This window comes from Gigantopelta aegis, chromosome 11, assembly GCF_016097555.1.
Source record: "Gigantopelta aegis isolate Gae_Host chromosome 11, Gae_host_genome, whole genome shotgun sequence".
NCBI lineage: Eukaryota > Metazoa > Mollusca > Gastropoda > Neomphalida > Peltospiridae > Gigantopelta > Gigantopelta aegis.
In genome coordinates this window covers 19,627,313-19,645,826 of record NC_054709.1, presented here as the reverse complement: position 1 = coordinate 19,645,826, position 18,514 = coordinate 19,627,313, and the positions used below count along the sequence as shown (strand labels likewise).

Below are 18,514 nucleotides of genomic sequence, written 5' to 3'. Positions count from 1 at the left end.
AACAACTGATTTTCAACCTGAATGGAAGCTCTATAGAACGCAGCATTAGCTTGTGATAATCACTCGTAATGCATCATGTGGCCCCAAGTTAGATGAATGAATGATGCCGATATATGGCACAATTGCTTTTATGGATGTACTTTGGTGGCCATATTGGAATTCAGTTATGCAAAAAAAGTTAGTTAAAACCAGAAATTAATTCATTATGTGGATTAGCTTCCTCATCTCCAAATAATATGCAAACAACTTCAAAATCTTGAAAAAAACTTACATGTAGATGCAAAATTGGCTATTCAGAGTTATTTTGGTGGCCATATTGGAATTATGGAAATGAAGGATGAAATTTTTTTAATTAGGAATTTATTAAATATCTTTCCTATCAACCCAAAACTATTTTTATTGTTTGAACGGCTCAAAAATGTTCTTTGGATTTTATCACATTGCACTGTTAAATGCGTTGGCCGCCATCTTGAATTTATGCATATTTAGACATATTTCCCCATGGGGATTGAGGTGGATTTTTAGTATGTTGTTGTAGGAAATTCAGAAGAAAAAAGTCCATTGAAATTTGTTTTGGGCTATGCCCCAAAATCGGTTAGATTGACTAGACTATTAACCCGCTGTCCTGGACAGACAGGCCAGAGAGCTGAAGTGTGTACCCAGGGAAGCGTTGTTGATGTTTAATTGAGTATAGACCCCTAAGCACGAATATAAATATAAACAAAACCAATCCATCACTGGCAGAACCTTCGTATTGGAGCAGTGAGAGGGTCATACCCCTAGTTTCCTCACACAACTTGGATAGAGTTTTAACGTGCTCATATACCTTTATGGTTTCGAACGTACTTAAAGGTACATATTCCTAAAAAAAAGAAAAATAAAAGTTCGTTTCATGCTTAAAATAATCACATAACGTGGCGTGATTTACATTGGGCAAGAACAATTGTAACGTTATTGGAGGGAACGTGTGAACGGAAACATGATTTGACCAGAAAGAATGTGTGTTTTTTTTTTCTGCTAAGCAAAAGTGTTTAAGACAGAATTTTAATAAGTCAGTACGCAGGATCTTTTTATATTTCTTTTAGTGACTCGCTTTCCATTAATGCGATTTCCCATGTAGTTCCAAGTTATTTTGGTGGCCATACTGCACAGTGATTATACACAGTACCTTTTCCATATAGTACTTGCATAGTACCAAAGAAGAGAGTTCCGTGTCAGAGTTCGACGTGCACCGTCAAATATTTACGGAGTAAAAGCAGCTGTGGGTGTGATTGGTAGTAACATGTGACATTGATTATTTGTGCAAATACTATTATTCATTGACAATAAATAAATACACTTTTATTTGTCATACAGTTGTTATGCAGTATATACCAGAGGTTGAAACTAATGCGGGGTACCCCCAAAAATGGAAGTGCAATTTTCAGCAAAAATGACGGTTGCTATTAAAAACATTAATTAAATCTCTTAAATGATACGTGACCCCCCCATTTTCTTGCAGGTAGATTAGATGTGAGGTGCCACACTTTCTATTGCTGTACTTACTGGGTGTTTTGAAACGCTGCTTATATCAGTTTTATTAGTAAACGTTGACATTATCGGCAATAGGAATTGATTTGGTGGCCATATTGGACAGTGATTATACACAGTACCTTTTCCATATAGCCGATTCCGTGTGCAGACATTATCGCGCTGAAAAAGAATAAGACACAAAAGATGAACAAATCTATCGTTGAGCGATGTTTCACGTTCTTTCAGCGCGGTGACGTCATAACGCGAAGTATTTATTAGCGGCTTAAAAGTACACTTCGACGACGTCAAATGCTGTACAGGCCTAATAATCCTCTGGCAAAAACGTTAATGGAAATCGTGATTTAAGAAAATTGTATATATATTTGCGTCAGTGCTGGATATTGCAATTTGTTAATTTACCATTAGTGGGTTCTTGGCTGTAGTAATGTCCATGTAATCTCATCGCAGTTTCTTGATGATGGTCGTTTGGCACGCTACAGTACTTTGATGATACTCAGTATCATATTGAAATTGTAAGTACCTTTTTAGAAACTAATACATCCTAGTCACAGGCGCTTTACACATATTGGTATGTATGCATGGCTATAATATTATTTAAAGTAGGTGGAATGAAATTTGTGTCACAAATAAATACATGTTAAATGACAATAAAAATAACAAGTCTGAAGAAGAAATGGCAAACTATTGAGCCGATATATATATATATATATCTATATCTATATATATATATATAATGGTCAAAGGGAATAACCTATGATGTCCAAACAGATAGTCCATATTATAACAGCCATTTATGACAAGGCCTATAATTATTGTAGGCCATTAAAATGTTTTGGTAATTTATGCTTTCTTATTCCACGATTGAAGAGTTAAAAAATATCACCTTCCCAAAATGTGACATATTATGTTATTACTGTCTATGAAAGCTATATCTTCACTGGGGTGATTCTAAAAATTGACTTGATAGATGCCCGTTAATGGAGTATTCCTGAACTTGGCCTGTTTTTCAAAAGAAATTGTAACATTAGACTAACCAGAAGAAGAGTAAGAACGGTACTTCGACGTGTTTTTAAATCCACAACACATTTTAACGTGCATTGGTTAACTTACCTCATACAGTGTAGATACACGCTCTGAGCGGGAGAGAATCAAACGGTGGATAAACACATTCACTCATTTGTTAGAAGACATCGGAGCAAGGAGAAAATAAACGCACACAGAGAAATAGAAAGCGCTGCCCTTTGTTGGATTTTTTGTTTCAGACATTTTGTTTTAAAACAAAAGAACGCAACACAACGTCATTGCTATAAAGATTAAACAATCTTTCGTTTAAACCTGAACTAAAACTAGCAAGAAGGAGAAGAAACCCACTAGTAATTAGTTTTGATTAGTTTATCAATTTCACAGTTTTTAATTTTCCCGCAGTGATCATGTTTCTGAGCTTCAGTGGATGTTGCTGCCTTGCGGCCATCTTGGTTCTCCTTCAAAATGAAGTCCAGGGTCTTCCTGACGCCACGAATGACTCAACTGGTGCACCGCTTTCTCACGACATTGACTCAAAGGCGAAACGTTTGCCCTGGACCGCTCCACGGAACGGAAGCGCTTCGATTCTTCTTTCTCAACTCCCACCCTCTGTTCTCGGGTTTCTGAGCCAGTTTCCGGTTCAGAAAGACATTATTCAAAGGATACTGGGAAGAAACATGGGTCTCCCTGCTGTGTACGAGATTATGAAACAGTTACTTCCATCTACGCGAGCGATTTTTGAGGCTGGATTGAAGAACAATAATATTACTGCTGCCTGCAAGTCCGACATCGGTACTTTTATTAATGCAACTACAAATGGCGAGCTGTGGGCTTTAAGAAGTAAGTTCTGCCATATCATTACTACTACATTTCCCGTTCCCCACAGGTATGACAGCACACACCACCGCTTTTGATATATCGGTCGTAAAACGCTGGTGTAAATAGGGAAAATTATGTATTCTATCTAGCAGTGTCGTAGCGAGGAGGGGGTGGGGTGGGCGGCGGGAGACACGGGGGCCACGTTGTTGTTTTTTTGTTTTTACTGTATTCAATTTTATAAACTCATACATATATACCACCCCGGACCCCCACCCCACCCCTAATATAAAATCCTGGCTATGCCAGTGCTATCTAGCACGAGTGCTCTGTCGATGAGAGATCTATACGGGAAGGAAAGAAGAACATGTTTTATTTAACGACTCACTCAGCACATTTTATTTAACGTTATATGACGTCAGACACATGGTTAAGGACCACACATATATTGAGAGAGGAAACCCGCTGTCGCCACTTCATGGGCTACTCTTTTCGAGATTAGCAGCAAGGAATCTTTTATATGCACCATCCCACCAACAGGATAGCACATACCACAACAATTATGTACCAGTCGTGGGGCACTGGCTGGAACGAGAAATAGCCCAATGGGTCCATTGATGGGGATCGATCCGAAACCGACCGCGCATCAAATGTCCGTCTAGCTGTCACACGGCAGAGTACTCGGAATAAACTATAGGCCTACCGAATAGAATCCCATATACGACAATGGGGTCCCCCGACAGGGATCGATCCCTAACTGATCGCGCATCAAGCGAGCGCTTTATCACTGGCCTACGGCCCGCTCCCCTCCCCCCCCGCTCCCATCCCCCCGCTCCCATCCCCCCGCCCCCCCCCCCCCTCCCAAGGTTAAGGATGCTTGGCAGAATGATACTTGATGAAATAAACTTGCATAAATATTTATTTAATAAAACAAACGTTTTTTGACAACAAACACGACTACCACTAACTGCAGGATTGGTCGAATTAACTGCATTGTAGGCAAGATAAAATATGGTTTGACCCTGAACAAATTGCTACAGCAGGTTTTCTAACTAATTTCAATTGTGATGAGGTGTATTGATTGAACTATAATAAGTCTATAGAAATCAACCAATCAGAAAGCGTAAAATGTAAGTCAAATCCACAACAGAGGTTAAATTAAAAATTGGAATACCATATCCCCATCAAAAAAACACTTTTGTTTTGTTCAACGACACCACATTGATTTATTAATCATCGGCTATTGCATGTCAAACATTTGGCAATTTCGACATTCTTAGAGAGGAAACCCAGTACATTTTTTTCATTAGTAGCAAGGGATCTTTTTATGCACCATCGCACATACTGGATAGCACATAGCACAGCCTTTGATGTACCGATCGTTTTGCACTAGATGGGGCGAGAAATAGCACAATGGGCCGGCCCACCGACGGGGATCGATCCCAAACTGACCACTCATCAAGCGAGCGCTTTACAACTGGGCTACATCCCACCCCCATATCCCCATCATAGTTATTATGTAGTCTAAACAATATCACTGGTTATTACTCCAAAAAATTAATTGTTATGTTTTTGATTGTCATTGTAACATTTTTGATATATTGTGGCAATCGGTAGCTGCCGTTAGTACATTCGAATTTTGACATCGCCGTATTCCTGTTGATATAGTACTACCTATAACATGCTATCGTCTACAAGTGTTTAGGAAAGAAGCATATATCTGTCAATGCAATACGGAAATAACGTCACGAAGAAACTATTATGTTTGTTATAGTGTTGGACGCTTCGGGGAAATTACCCCGAGGATTTCTACAAGGAAATCTAGACTTTATGGGGCAATATGACGAATGCCGGGAAACAGTGTCTGTGATCGTCCAATCAAATTCCACTACCAATCACGTGATAAGGGGAACCACGTGCATAGTCTACATTCAGCTACCTTCAAGTCTTTTCCCTGCTTCGCTACCTCGATTGGTTAGTTCCTTTCTTTCCTTATTTTGTTCGTTGTTTCTTTCTTTCTCTCTCTTTCTTCTCTATTTTTCATGTCCGTCTTCGAATGTCTAAATTGTATTTTCATACTCTTTTCTCCTTTTGTTTTCTCTCACTTATTGTTTTGCATATTATTTGTTTTCTGTGTAATTTACACACACACACATGCATACACACTCACACACGCACGCACGCACACACAGTCACACAGTGATGTATGCATATATGATATATGGCTTGCGTGCCTGAAACCCAAATTACTAACAATATTACTACTGTTACTGTTACTGCTACAATGTACTACTATCACTACTACTGCTACTACTACTGCTATTGCTATTGCTACTACTACTACGACTGTTATACTACTATCTACTACTACTACTACTACTACTACTACTATTGCTACTGCGCTACTACTACTACGACTATTCTACTACTATTTACTACTACTATTACTACTACTACTACTACTACTATTGCTACTGCTACTACTACTACTATTCTACTACTATTACTACTACCACCACTAATATTACTTCTACTACTACTACTACTACTACTACTACTATTACTACTACTCTACTACTACTACCAACACTACTACTACTACTACTATTCTACTACTATCTACTACTACTACCACTACTATTATTTCTACTTCTACTACTACTACTACTACTACTACTACTACTCTACTACTACTACTACTACTACTACTACTACTACTATACTACTACTACCAACACTACTACTGCTACTACTACTACTATTCTACTACTATTACTACTACCACCACTACTATTACTTCTACTACTACTACTACTACACTACTACTACCACCACCACTACTACTACAACTACCACCACCACCACTACTACTACTACTACTACTACGACCACCACTACCACTACTACTACTACTGCTGCTGCTGTTGATGCAGTAGTAATGATGACAACGATGGATATGATAAAAAAAACGATGGTGGTGGTGATAATGATGATGATGTTGATGATGATGATGATGATGATGATGAAAATCAGAATGATTTAACGAACAAACTAAATTATTATTTATTTCAGCTTGGCGGCAGAGACGTAGAAATTTCGTTGCATCTCTGTCTTCCTGACAGCTGTAGGAAAGATGACGTCAACGAATTGATCAAACAAGGTTTAACTGCTTTGGGGGGTTTTACCTCCCATTTATGATTTTTTTTAATGTTAATGTTTTCATTTATTTGGTTTGTTTATTTAGTATTTAAATACATTATATTTATTTATTTTTAATCACCCGTTATTATACTTGTGCTAAGTCCTTTGGTTAATGGCAGAGTTTGTAGCCATTTTAAAACGTTATAGAGATTAATCAGAGTTTGTAGCCATTTTAAAACGTTTTCGGCAAAATAAACTATTTCTACATTATTAAAATTAAAATATGAATACAAATATCTCTGTAACCAAATGCATTTTTGTATCTCAATATCCATTATTGTGTAAATTAATTTCGTACGTACGAATTTGCTTCGGTAATCATCAAACTTAAAAACGACGAAGCGACATTGACCTCAATAATTAAAACGTAATAATTACAAGGGAGAAAACTGAATCACGAATTTGTTCACAAAAATATAAATATGATTTCTATATTTTCATTGTAAAATATGACTTTTCACCGAATATCACTTTTATGGTGTCTGTAGATCTATATATACCATAGCTATGTATATACTAAATGTTGTTATCAAGATTTGGACAATTTCGTTTAAATCGGGCACCCATCAACTCAGGGTGAATAACTCAAATGGTTTATTAGCAACCGAGCCCCGCCCCGCTCCACTCTGATATACTGAGATATTTTTAAAAAGTGTACACATACGTTTAACTGATAACTGTATTCAAGAGAGAAAGAAAGACATGTTTTATTTAACGACGCACTCAACACATTTTATTTACGATTATATGGCGTCAGACATATGGTTAAGGACCACCCAGATATTGAGAGAGGAAACCCGCTGTCGCCACTTCATGGGCTACTCTTTTCGATTAGCAGCATGGGATCGTTTATATGCACCATCCCACAGACAGGGTAGCACATACCACGGCATTTGATATACCAGTGGTGGTGCACTGGCTGGAACGTTATTCAAGAGAGAGACACTATACTAGAACACTCTCCTAAATATAATGTACATAAACATTTAATAGATACCTTTTGCTTACAGTACTACCTTAGAATATCATTGCCAGATTGTTACACTACTCTTATAACAAAATTTCGTGTTTCTTCTCACCAGTTGTGTGTTGAACAGGGTAGATATTACGATATTGAAAGGTCGCAACGGACATGTCAGATGTGTAATCAGAATGATAAAGAGTTCGTCCGAACCCCCCGACCCCCCCCTCCCCCTCAGCCTACGCCCCTGCTAATAAACTATACTATACTATACATACTATACTATACTATACTATACTATACTATACTATACTATACTATACTATACTATACTATACTATACTATACTATACTATACCATACTATACTATACCAAAGCATACACTATTTTCTTCCGTTTCAGTTCTTAGAGACGTGAACTTCATCACGACCAGGGCGTTCTGTCGTGACCAGGAACAACCGGATTTCTCCAAGGACACAGGAGCCATCTTCAGTCTGTAAGTGGCAATCTCCTCATACACTAATCTAGTCTGAGAAGAAAGGAAGGAAGGTTTTATTCAACGGCGCACTCAACATATTTTAAAGGGCGGGAGGTGGCCCAGTGGTAAACAAATTACAAACGAGTCTGCCAGGGTTGTCCTTCCACAACCTAGGGAGACAACCAACCAACAACAGCCATCAGTAGGCTAAGTTCCAATAACGAGCTACTCATGGGATAACCTAGGGAGACAACCAACAACAGCCATCAGTGCTCTCTTGTATCTGTCAGTACTGGCAGTCCACTCCTCCACCCACTGCAACCCTTTTCCTGTCCTGGACAGAGGAGCCGGCCAACTTGCTACAACAACTTGCTCTGAATGTGCACGTAAAACCTATGACCTGACCTGACCAGTGGTAAAGCGCTCGACTGATGCATCACGACTGACATATCAAAGGCCGTTGTATGTGCTATCATGCCAGTGGGGGTGGAGGGAGGGGTGGGGGGGGGGGGGGGCGGCGCACGAGCTACATTTTTTTTATCTTTATTTATTATTCATTACAGCGTATACTCGTCCACATGTCCGTCTAGCTCTCATACAGTCACACACACACGTATTTTCGTTTGTTTCTACTTTCAGTGTTATTGTGTGCCTACTTCTAGCCTGCGTTGTCCTCGGTTCACTCCTGGACCGATATAAACGATTCTCTCCGCTAAAGGGGAAGAACACATACAAACATCCGGAACTTTCCGCTGGAACCACTGTCCATAAGTCAGCAGCGGGAGGTCTTCAGAATGGCAGTATATCGAAGGTCAAGGTTGACAAAAAGCTTACTTCTAAGTCGGGGACATTAGATACCGCTTTTCAGAATAAAATTGTATCAGACGAAACACAAGAGAAAATACAAAGAGACAAAGGCAAATAACTATTATATTTTATATACTATTTCATTTCAACTTATTTTCGTGCTTATATCCAATTAAGGTTCAAGCACGCTGTCCTGGGAACACACACCTCAGCTATCTGGGCTGTCTGTCCAGGACAGGGAGTTTGTGGTTAGTGAGAGAGAAGAGGGTGTAGTCATTAAAACTCGCTGTGGGTGGGAGCCGGTACCGGGCTGCGAACCCAGTACCTACCAGCGTTATGTCCAATGGCTTAACCACGACACAAAGCTCTACTTGAAACGAGATAGTAGCAGTAGCGTGTGACCAACAGACAAAGCGTGCGTTTATACCATCGGACTTCAGGGCACATATTTTCGAAGCAATCCTAGCCTACGAAATCGTAAAATTATCGTAAGCTATGACGTCACTATGGCGTGTGCTGTAGTGACGTCACACCCTACGATGGTTTTACTATTTCGTAGTACTAAGAGAGCTTCGAAAATATGGACCCAGGCTGGTAGGTACAGGTTTCGTATCTCACTTGACGGAATAGGGATTTTTTCATGCCAGTACCGGTGTAAAAGGAACGCAGGTCCGTAGGGACCTCGGTTCCTTGGAACAGTATTCAAATCGGACCTCCATAGCTTAGGAACCATAGTCCTACCCGGACTTTCATTCCTGCATTATTTTAAAGTTGTTTTTATCCTAGTACTTGTATTCCTACCGGACTTAAATTCCTTCTACAGCAGTGACAGAAATACTAGTCAGGCAAATTAGATGTCTGTTTATTATACTCTGCAATTTCTCTGCAATTTACTCTGCAATTTATTATACTCTGAGATTTAGGCAGCCTTCCATCGTAGTGTGATGGACAAGTGTACGAGTGTTTTAAGATTATTGTGGGTTCAAATCTCCATGTAAAAAAATATTTTTAAGTTTGAGTTTCAACTTAATTGTTTTTTTTACGTCATAGACTTGTGGATCCAGACACGTGAGTGAATTTTTGTAACTACAGATATAAAGTAGGCTATATGTCCATGTGTTCAACACGAAGAAATACACACACACACACACACACACACACACACACACACACACACACACACACACACACACACACCTATCAATATGTAGCCCTAAATTGTTTTAAAAACATATATATGAAAACTGGTAACTTAAAAAAAAACTAACATTTGGTGAACAACAAAAGACTAGGCTCAATGGGTAGGTGTAAGGCCACATACACCGAGTTTCACCCATTTCACGGGTGCGATTATAGGTGTGTCTCCCGAGTGTATGACCCCACATGGGGGGTGATTACCTGCCATGGACTGCAGGTTCCGTGTATCCCGGGCTAGGGTGATACAGAGATAGCTCAACTGACAGCAAGCGTAGAGCACGGACCGAAATGGAAATACTGCGGCTTCACCATTCATCTCATCATCATCCATGTTTGTAATGTCCCAAAAACAAAAAATGTCTTTGTCTCTGTGTTAAATATTTGAGGCGTTAAAATAGAAAAAAGAAAAAAAAAAGAAAGAAAGAAGATAAAGCATGAGTCGTCACAATTGCCGCGTACATCATGGCGAATACATAGTTGTGCTTGCTGTGTATTTTACGAAGGCGCATTCTCCATTTTGCCTTAAAGGGACATTCCTGAGTTTGCTGCAATTTTAAAGATGTGATCGACTAACAGAGACTTTTTTAACGATTGTAATTACATATCAAATATATTTTTTCTGCATAAAATAGTAGTGGCTGTATATTAAACGTGTTTCTGATCGTTCTAGTATTTGTACTAGGTTAAATTTCATTTTATTTCCTAAAATATTATTTTTCGTACGTACGAAATTATTTGAAGACAAAATCCAGTTTGGGCTTCTTACAAATATTAAGACGACCAGAAACACATTGAACATACAGGCACTGATATTCTAAAGAAGAAAATATATTTAATATGTAAGTGTAATCGTAGAAATATTATAATCGTAGAAACATCTTACAATGCAGCAGACTCGGGAATGTCCCTTTAATCCGTAGCATGTATACGCAGTCCACAGTGCGTAGGGTGATGGGGGTAATTACGCGCTAATCTACTCAACCCATTTCCATAGAAATAACTTTGATGCGAATTACGAACCCATATAGATTACTCAGAAATGAAATTTACACCTAAGAATTCTTGGGGAAAACCTCTGTTTACACCAGTAAAAAAAACCCTCAAAATGTTTTATTTAACGAGGCACTCAACACATTTTATTTACGGTTATATGGCGTCAGACATATGGTTAAGGACCACACAGATATTGAAAGAGGAAACCCGCTGTCGCCACTTCATGGGCTACTCTTTTTGATTAGCAGCAAGAGATCTTTTATATGCACCATCCCACAGACAGGGTAGTACATACCACGGTCTTTAATATATCAGTCGTGGTGCACTGGCTGGAACGAGAAATAGCCCAATGGGCCCACCGACGGGGATCGATCACAGACCGACCGCGCATCGAGCGAGCGCTTTACCACTGGGCTACGTCTCGCCCCTGTTTATACCAGTAAAGTTGAGTATCAAAATAATTATGCAGAGCTATGTGTGGGATCGACTGATGTTGTCTTATATATCACAGATATGTTACCACAATGTTTAAAAAAGATGATATGTGGTATTGCGACTATGAGAGTGCATTAAAAAGACTGTCTGGACAATCAAGCTGACGACAGTGGTTCAAATCCCGTCAAAGCTGCCTCACACTTTCATTCATATTTGTTATCTGTCACCCTCTGCCTACCATTCTCATATAACTTTCCAATTTCTCCCACGATTTCAATCTGTTTCGACCCTTTCTGTCAGTTTAATCCAACTCTTGTCTTCTGAACTGTCCACACCATCGCCTACCTGTCTCAACTTCCTCCACGGGTGCAGTCTCTGTGTATTTCCCTGCACACATCTGACATCCTCGTCCTCTGCTGCTAATAAAGCTGGTCTGACACATGGCACTAACTAACGACCACTGGTAGTAGGGGAGCATAGTAAGTGGTAACAAGTGCCTCTTAATAATGCCAGAAGTAACTACTGAACACTCTACGAAGTGGTCAGACTAAGCTCACAGCTAAAAGCTGATGGTGGAATAACAGGTGTGTTGCACGGATAGTCACAAGAGACAAGCACGTGTCGCGATTTGGAGAGACAAGAACTGGGATGTGGAGGTGGACAGCGAACGAAGTTGAAAGGGAGGAGGGGTTGCCAGATCGGAAAAAAATTAGATGAAATTCAAAGGAGTAAAAAGAAAGAGGGCAGAGGGATAAAAAAGAGGCTGTCTTCTTGTCTAGCGATGTTTAAATATCAATGTATCCAACATCACCTTGCGACTGAGGTAACCAGTGTCACGAAAAAAAATATGTTGTATTTAACGACGCATTCAACACATTTTAATTACGGTTATATGGCATCAGACATGCGGTTAAGAACCACACAGATAACCAGAGGGGAAACCCGCTTTTGACACAGAATGCGTAACACTTTCCGATTAGCAACAAGGGAATTTTTGTATTCATCATCCCACAGACAAGATCGTACATACGACGGCCTTTGTTATACCAGTTGTGGAGCATTGGATGGAACGAGAAATAGCCAAATGGGTCCGCCGACGGGGATCGATCCTAGATCGACCGCGCATTAGACGAACACTTAACCACTGGGTTACGTCCCACTCCTTGAACTCGTGTCAGATTCATTGTTAGTTTTTTAGTCATCATCATGATGATCATCATCACCATTACAACATTGTTCTCTTTATTTTATCATCATCACTATCATCATCTTTATCATCATCATCTTTATCATCATCATCATCTTTCTATATTTTATCACCATCATCATTTATTTTTTATTTTATCATCATCGTTATCATGGTTATCGTCTTTTTCTTTATTTCATCATCACCATCGCCATCATCATCATCATCATCATTAACATCATCATCATCTTTCTCTTTCTTTTATCATCATCATCACCATCATCATTTCTTTTTTCTTTTATCATCATCATCTTTCTCTTTATTTTATCATCATCATCATCTTTGTCATCATCATCGTCAAATTTCTCTTTATTTTATCATCACACTCATCCACATCTTCAATTTCAGATCATGGCAGCAATCACTTCATCCGTTCTCCGCCTTCAGAAACATCACCGTCATCATCCGCCTCATCACCATTATCACCACCACCACAGTCACCACCACCACTATCAAAATCATCACCGTCACCACCACCACCATCATCACCACCACTGTGTGTTTCAGATGCTCTATGGCAGAAGCTGTTTCTGTCGTTCTCTGCGTTCAGGAACAGTGAAACGATTCTGAGCACTCGTGCCGCCAGGGATTCGATAGGAGCTATACACGGCATCCGGGTCATCAGCATCAGCTGGGTCATTCTGGGGCACACGCTACTCCTTCTATATCCTGCTTCCGGTAAGACAGGGCCGAACCTAACTGTGCCTCCCCCCACCCCAAACCAAACCGAAACACAAATCAACAATAAACAAATAAAAACACCTCTTCCACCCACCCCCAACCCGCACACACGCCTACCCCCAACCCCCCAACTACCCACCCCCCACAAACACACCCCTCACCCCCTGGAAAAACAATAACGACGACAACAAAACAAAACAAAACAACAAAAAAAGAAAGAAACACAAACAAGTGTGCTTGTATAATATGTTTGCGTGCATGTTTATAATTATGTGTGCGCGCACGCATACATGTGCATGCAAGTTGTGTATTTTTGTGTCTTTTAAATGCATCCGAGAGTATGTGTGTGTGTGTTTGTGCATGTGTGATGATAGAAATCCAAATGGAGTTTTCAGGTCTTGCTGTGTTTGTTTCTTGTTTGGGTTTTTTCCTTCTTTTTTCCCCTATTTTGTCTTGGATTTTTTTTCTTATACTTTTTAAAATTCACTATTTCTATTTCTTGATACCTGAATTTCAGAAAACCCTCTCACTATAGCGGATTACCTCAAGTCGTATCACTTCCAAGTGATAAAAAACGCAGGGTTCTCAGTCGATACTTTCTTCCTTCTAAGGTGACGCATCATTTTTCTAAAAAAATAAATAATTAATGTTTGCCTGCCCCCCTCCCTTCCTGCCGCCCTTCCTATACGTATTTCTGTTTCTGTATGTGCCGATACCCTTGCTTGCCTACCTGTCGGTTTAAATGTCAATCTGTCCGTCCATTTGTCTTCCCGCCTGTATACCTAGATGTCTGTCTGTGTGTCTGTTTGCCAGTGTTTGACCTTTCCCGTTTTCTGTGTGTCTGCCCGCTCGCCTGCCTCTTTTTCCGTTTCTCTCTTTTCTGTCTGCCCCCCCCCCCCGCCCCTCCTCCCCTCTCTCTCTCTCGCTCTCTCCCCTCTCTCTCTCTCTCTCTCTCTCTCTCTCTCTCTCTCTCTCTCTCTCTCTCTCTCTCTCTCTCTCTCTCTCTCTCTCTCTCTCTGTATCTATATCTGTCTGTCTGTCTCTTTCTGTCTGTCTGTCTCTCTCTGCCTGTCTCTTTTTGTCTTCTCTCTTTCTCTATCAACATCTCTCTCTCTGTATTTCTGTATCTGCCTATCTGTTTATGTCTGCCCCTCTCACTCTTTCTACCTTTCTTTTTGTATCTTTGTATTTTAGCGGTGTCCTGACTGCCTACCTGTTTCTGAAGGAAACCAGCAAGACATCACGAGTTACCTGCAAACAGATGGCGCTCTACTACTTCCATCGCTTCTGCAGGTAAAATAAAGTTGTTGTTGTTGTTATTATTATTATTATTATTATTTTTTTTTTTTATTATTGGTTAATTTGGACACTAAGTTTGATTAATTTACAAACCTGGATGAAATTAAAATAGAGAAAACCGTTGAACCGGGGAAATCCTCTCTAGAACTAGACCAACACTTGGCACTATAACTGTTACTTGTCAGAGGTACCGCGTGTTTTAGAACGATGGCTGGTCTATTTCAGGACACGACAAACACCAGGATGGCCAGAAACACTTTGAAAATGTCCGTTGTAACTGTTTCCAATCGTTCCGGCCGCTTCTACTCTTTTGATCCGCACTGCCGATGCCACACTCGGCAAAGATCGTCCTTCGCCTTCGTTGTCACTTAACACAGAAGTAGCTATATACTTGGCGACCGCCACCAAACCTGTCAAAAGTTTCCCGCAATAGACTTGTTTACATTATTTAAAAAAACCGACCCCAAAACAAACACACAAAACCCATTAACCACCCCCTCAAAAAAAAAAAAACCCAACAACAACCCAAAAACCCCACAACCCCCCCAAAAAAAACCCCACAACAACAACAACAACAACACACACACACACACACACACACACACACACACACACACACACACACACAAACCCCCCACAAAAAACCAACAACAAAAAACAACACAACAAAAAACCTACTAATGGAAAAATGTAACGGGCTTCCTTTTTTAAGACTAAATGTCAAAATTACCAAATGTTTGACATCCAGTAACCGAAGATTAATAAATCATTGTGCTCTAGTGGTGTCGTTAAAACAAAAACAAAACAATGTTCTAGCTGGTGCACCACAACTGGTATGCCAAAGGTCATGGTATGTGCTATCATGTCTTTGGGATGGTGAATGTAAAAGATCCCTTGCTACTAAAGTAAACATGTGGCGGGTTTTGTAAGACTGCATGACAGAATTGCCAAATGTTTGACATCCAGTAGCCGATGATTAATAAATCATTGTGTTTCTAGTGGTGTTTTGAAAACACAAAACAAACAGATGTTTTGTGCACCCTCTGTGGTATCCAGGTACTGATAGTTACTATCTTTGGGCAGATCCTCGACCCCTGCGCCTAACGTTCGCTGTATGTTGTCTTTTCACGGCACGTGCTTTCGCTACGTGGGCGATCGGCCCGCGAGCTTTTTTAATTTTTCCCCTACGACCTAGTGCTCTCGCTTTTCCTCTCGCTGGTTTTGTTCAGACATCTTTCTTCTTTATTTTGTTTGTCGCTCTTCTCTCTCCGCGTTCTTCCTCGCGGGTTTCTTTTCGACTCTCTTACGACGGACCTTACCCATGGAACGGCACCTACTTTTTCCAGGCGCATTTGTTCAGACAGGGGATTCTTCAAAAACCCATTTTCTGACATCAAACTTTTAGATCCAACTAAAAAGTTGTTGTAGAAAAAACAAAAAAAAACGCAGGGTTTTCTTTCCCTTGGCTGTCCCTAGCTTTTGGTTTAGAGCTCTCGCCTTTCTTCCGATGACTATTAAGATCTATCGCCTACCGTGGATTTTCCTTCTCCCCCCCCTGCCACCCCTTAACCCGCGCAACCCAGTGAGAGAGATGGTTCAGGCGTCAGCTTTGATTCCTGTCTCTCTGTAGTGTTCTTCGTCTGTCTATTCTCTGTCTCTTTTTCTGTCTGTAGTTTTTTCTCTCCTGTGTCTTTGAGCGCTCTTTCTCTGTCAGTCTGTCTGTCTATCTGTCTGTCTGCTGTTGGTCTCTCTTTCATCTTCGCTCCTCTCTCTGCTCTCTCTCTCTTTCTTTTCCATAATCCTCTCTCTCATTCCCTTCCTCCCTTGTCCTCTCCCTTTCTCTGCCTCCATCATGAAAATCTCAGCCTGTCTTTTTCTCTCCTTCTTAATCAGTGGATCTTGCTTTCTTCTTTCTGTTTTCTCTCTTGTCTCTTTGTCTCCTCTCCCTCTCTCTCGCTCCTATCTCGCGATGTTTCTTTTTCTCTCTCTTTTGTATTCTCTCAGCATGTCTCTCTATTTTTGTTTCTTGACTTTTTACTTTATCTGTTTCTGTTGTCTGTCTTCTCTATCTCTTTCCCTCTCCCTCTCTCTCTCTCTTTTTCTCTAGCTCCTCTCTCTCTCTTTCTCTTGCCTGTCTCTTTTTCTCTCCTCTCCTTTCTCTGATTCAGTTCTCTCTATATTCTTCCTTCTGGCCTTCTCTTCTTCTCTGCCTCCTCTCTCGTCTTCTCACGTTTTCTCTCTTCGTGTCTTTTCTGTTTTGTTTGTCTCTCTCTCTGTCTTCTCACTGTTTCTCTCTCAATGTATGTCTGTGTGTGTCTCTGTTTTTCTCTGCCCCTTCTCTGTCTCTCATGTTTTTCCTCTCTTTGTGTTAGTCTGTGTGTCCTTCTCGTTTGTTTTGTGTTTTCCTCTTCTCTCGTCTCTCACGTTTCTCTCTCTGTTTTATGTCTTATTGTGTCTCTGTTTGTCTCTGCCCATCTTTCTGGCTCTCACTGTTTCTCTTTTTTGTGTATGTCTTGGTTTCTCTTTGTTTGTCTCTGCCTCTCTCTCTGTCTGTCACGGTTTCTCTCTTGTGTATGTCTGTGTGTCTACCTCTGTTCTCCTCTCGCCTCTTTCTCTTCTCTCACTGTTTCTCTCTCTATGCATGTTTGTTTGGTCTTTCTCTCCTCTGTTCTCTCCCTGTTTCTCTCTCAGCGTATGTCTGGTCTGTGTTCTCTGTTTGTCTCTGCCTTTATCATCTGTCTATCTACTGTTGATCTCTCTGTGTCTCGTGTGTGGATCTGTTTTCGCTGGTGTTTCTTTTCTCTGCTCTGTCGCTATGTCTCTGTTCTCTCTTTATTTCTTCTGTTTGTCTCTCAGTGTATGTGTGGTCTTCTCTCTCTTTCTGTCTCTCATCTGTTTCTCTCTTTGTTATTGTCTGTTTGTCTCTCTGTTTGTCTCTGCCTCTCTGTCTCTCTCTCACTGTTTATCTCCTTTCTGTCTTTGGCCCCTCTCTGTTTGTCTCTGCCTTCTCTCTCTGTCTCTCACTGTTTCTCTCTCTGTGTATTGTATGTGTTGTCTCCTGGTTTGTCTCTGCCTCTCTCTCCTGTCTCTCACTGTTTTCTCTCTTTGTGTTATGTGTGTGGTTGTCGCTCTCTGTGATTGTCTGTTGTCTCGTCTGTATCTCTCTCCTCTCTCTTTCTCTCTCTCTCTGTCTGGGTTCTGTCCTTGTCTGTCATGTTCTCTCCTCTCTCACTGTTCGCCAGTTCTCCTTCTGCTCTGTCGGTATGTTTCGGTGCCTCCTCTTTTCTTGTCTCTGCCCCCCTCGCTCTGTCTATCACCTGTTTATCCTCTAGTGTCTCCCTATGGTCTGTTCTCTCTCCTGTTTGTCCTCTTCCGTCTGTCTTCTTGTCACTCTACCCCATATTCCTCTGTTCAGTCTATATCTCTTTCCTCCATCTCTTTGTCTTCACTTTTTCTTCTCCTTGTCTAGGTGGTACTTTGTGTCTCTCTGTTTGTCTGTCTGTCTTAGTCTGTTCCTGTGATGGCACACGTTCCCAAGCATAGTTTCTCTGTTCAGTCTATCTCTGCCCCGTCTATACGATTCGCACTGCTCGTAGCTCATCTCTCTCTCTTATCTCTCTCTCTTTCTCTCTCCCCCTCTCTCTCTCCCTCTCTCTCTCTTCTACTCTCTCCTCTCTCTCTCTCCTTCTCTCTCTCGCGCGCGTAGGTCTGTGTGCTCTCGTTGTCTCGCTATCTCTTAGCTAGTGTATCTCTCCTAAAATGCCGAAAAAAACATTGCTAGAAACCAAAACATGAACAGCGTCGGAGGGGGGCCCATTTGGGTATTTTCGTTCCAGCCTAATA

General features: G+C 40.7%; 1 protein-coding gene across 2 annotated transcripts in view; it reads left to right on the top strand.

The window, feature by feature from the left end:
- The first annotated feature begins 1,801 nt into the window (after positions 1 to 1,801).
- LOC121385683 (O-acyltransferase like protein-like) overlaps positions 1,802 to 18,514 on the top strand; it is a 21,316-nt gene continuing 4,603 nt past the window's right edge. The window contains exons 1-9 of one of the 2 annotated variants that reach the window (XM_041516450.1): positions 1,802 to 2,045; positions 2,959 to 3,396; positions 5,147 to 5,346; positions 6,445 to 6,532; positions 7,938 to 8,031; positions 8,653 to 8,930; positions 13,040 to 13,369; positions 13,890 to 13,983; positions 14,567 to 14,665. In XM_041516450.1, the coding sequence (XP_041372384.1) occupies positions 2,964 to 3,396; positions 5,147 to 5,346; positions 6,445 to 6,532; positions 7,938 to 8,031; positions 8,653 to 8,930; positions 13,040 to 13,369; positions 13,890 to 13,983; positions 14,567 to 14,665 (1,616 nt within the window). In that variant the 5' untranslated portion in view covers positions 1,802 to 2,045; positions 2,959 to 2,963. The remainder of the gene's footprint in view (positions 2,046 to 2,958; positions 3,397 to 5,146; positions 5,347 to 6,444; positions 6,533 to 7,937; positions 8,032 to 8,652; positions 8,931 to 13,039; positions 13,370 to 13,889; positions 13,984 to 14,566; positions 14,666 to 18,514) is intronic. The other variant, XM_041516451.1, reaches the window with a different exon arrangement.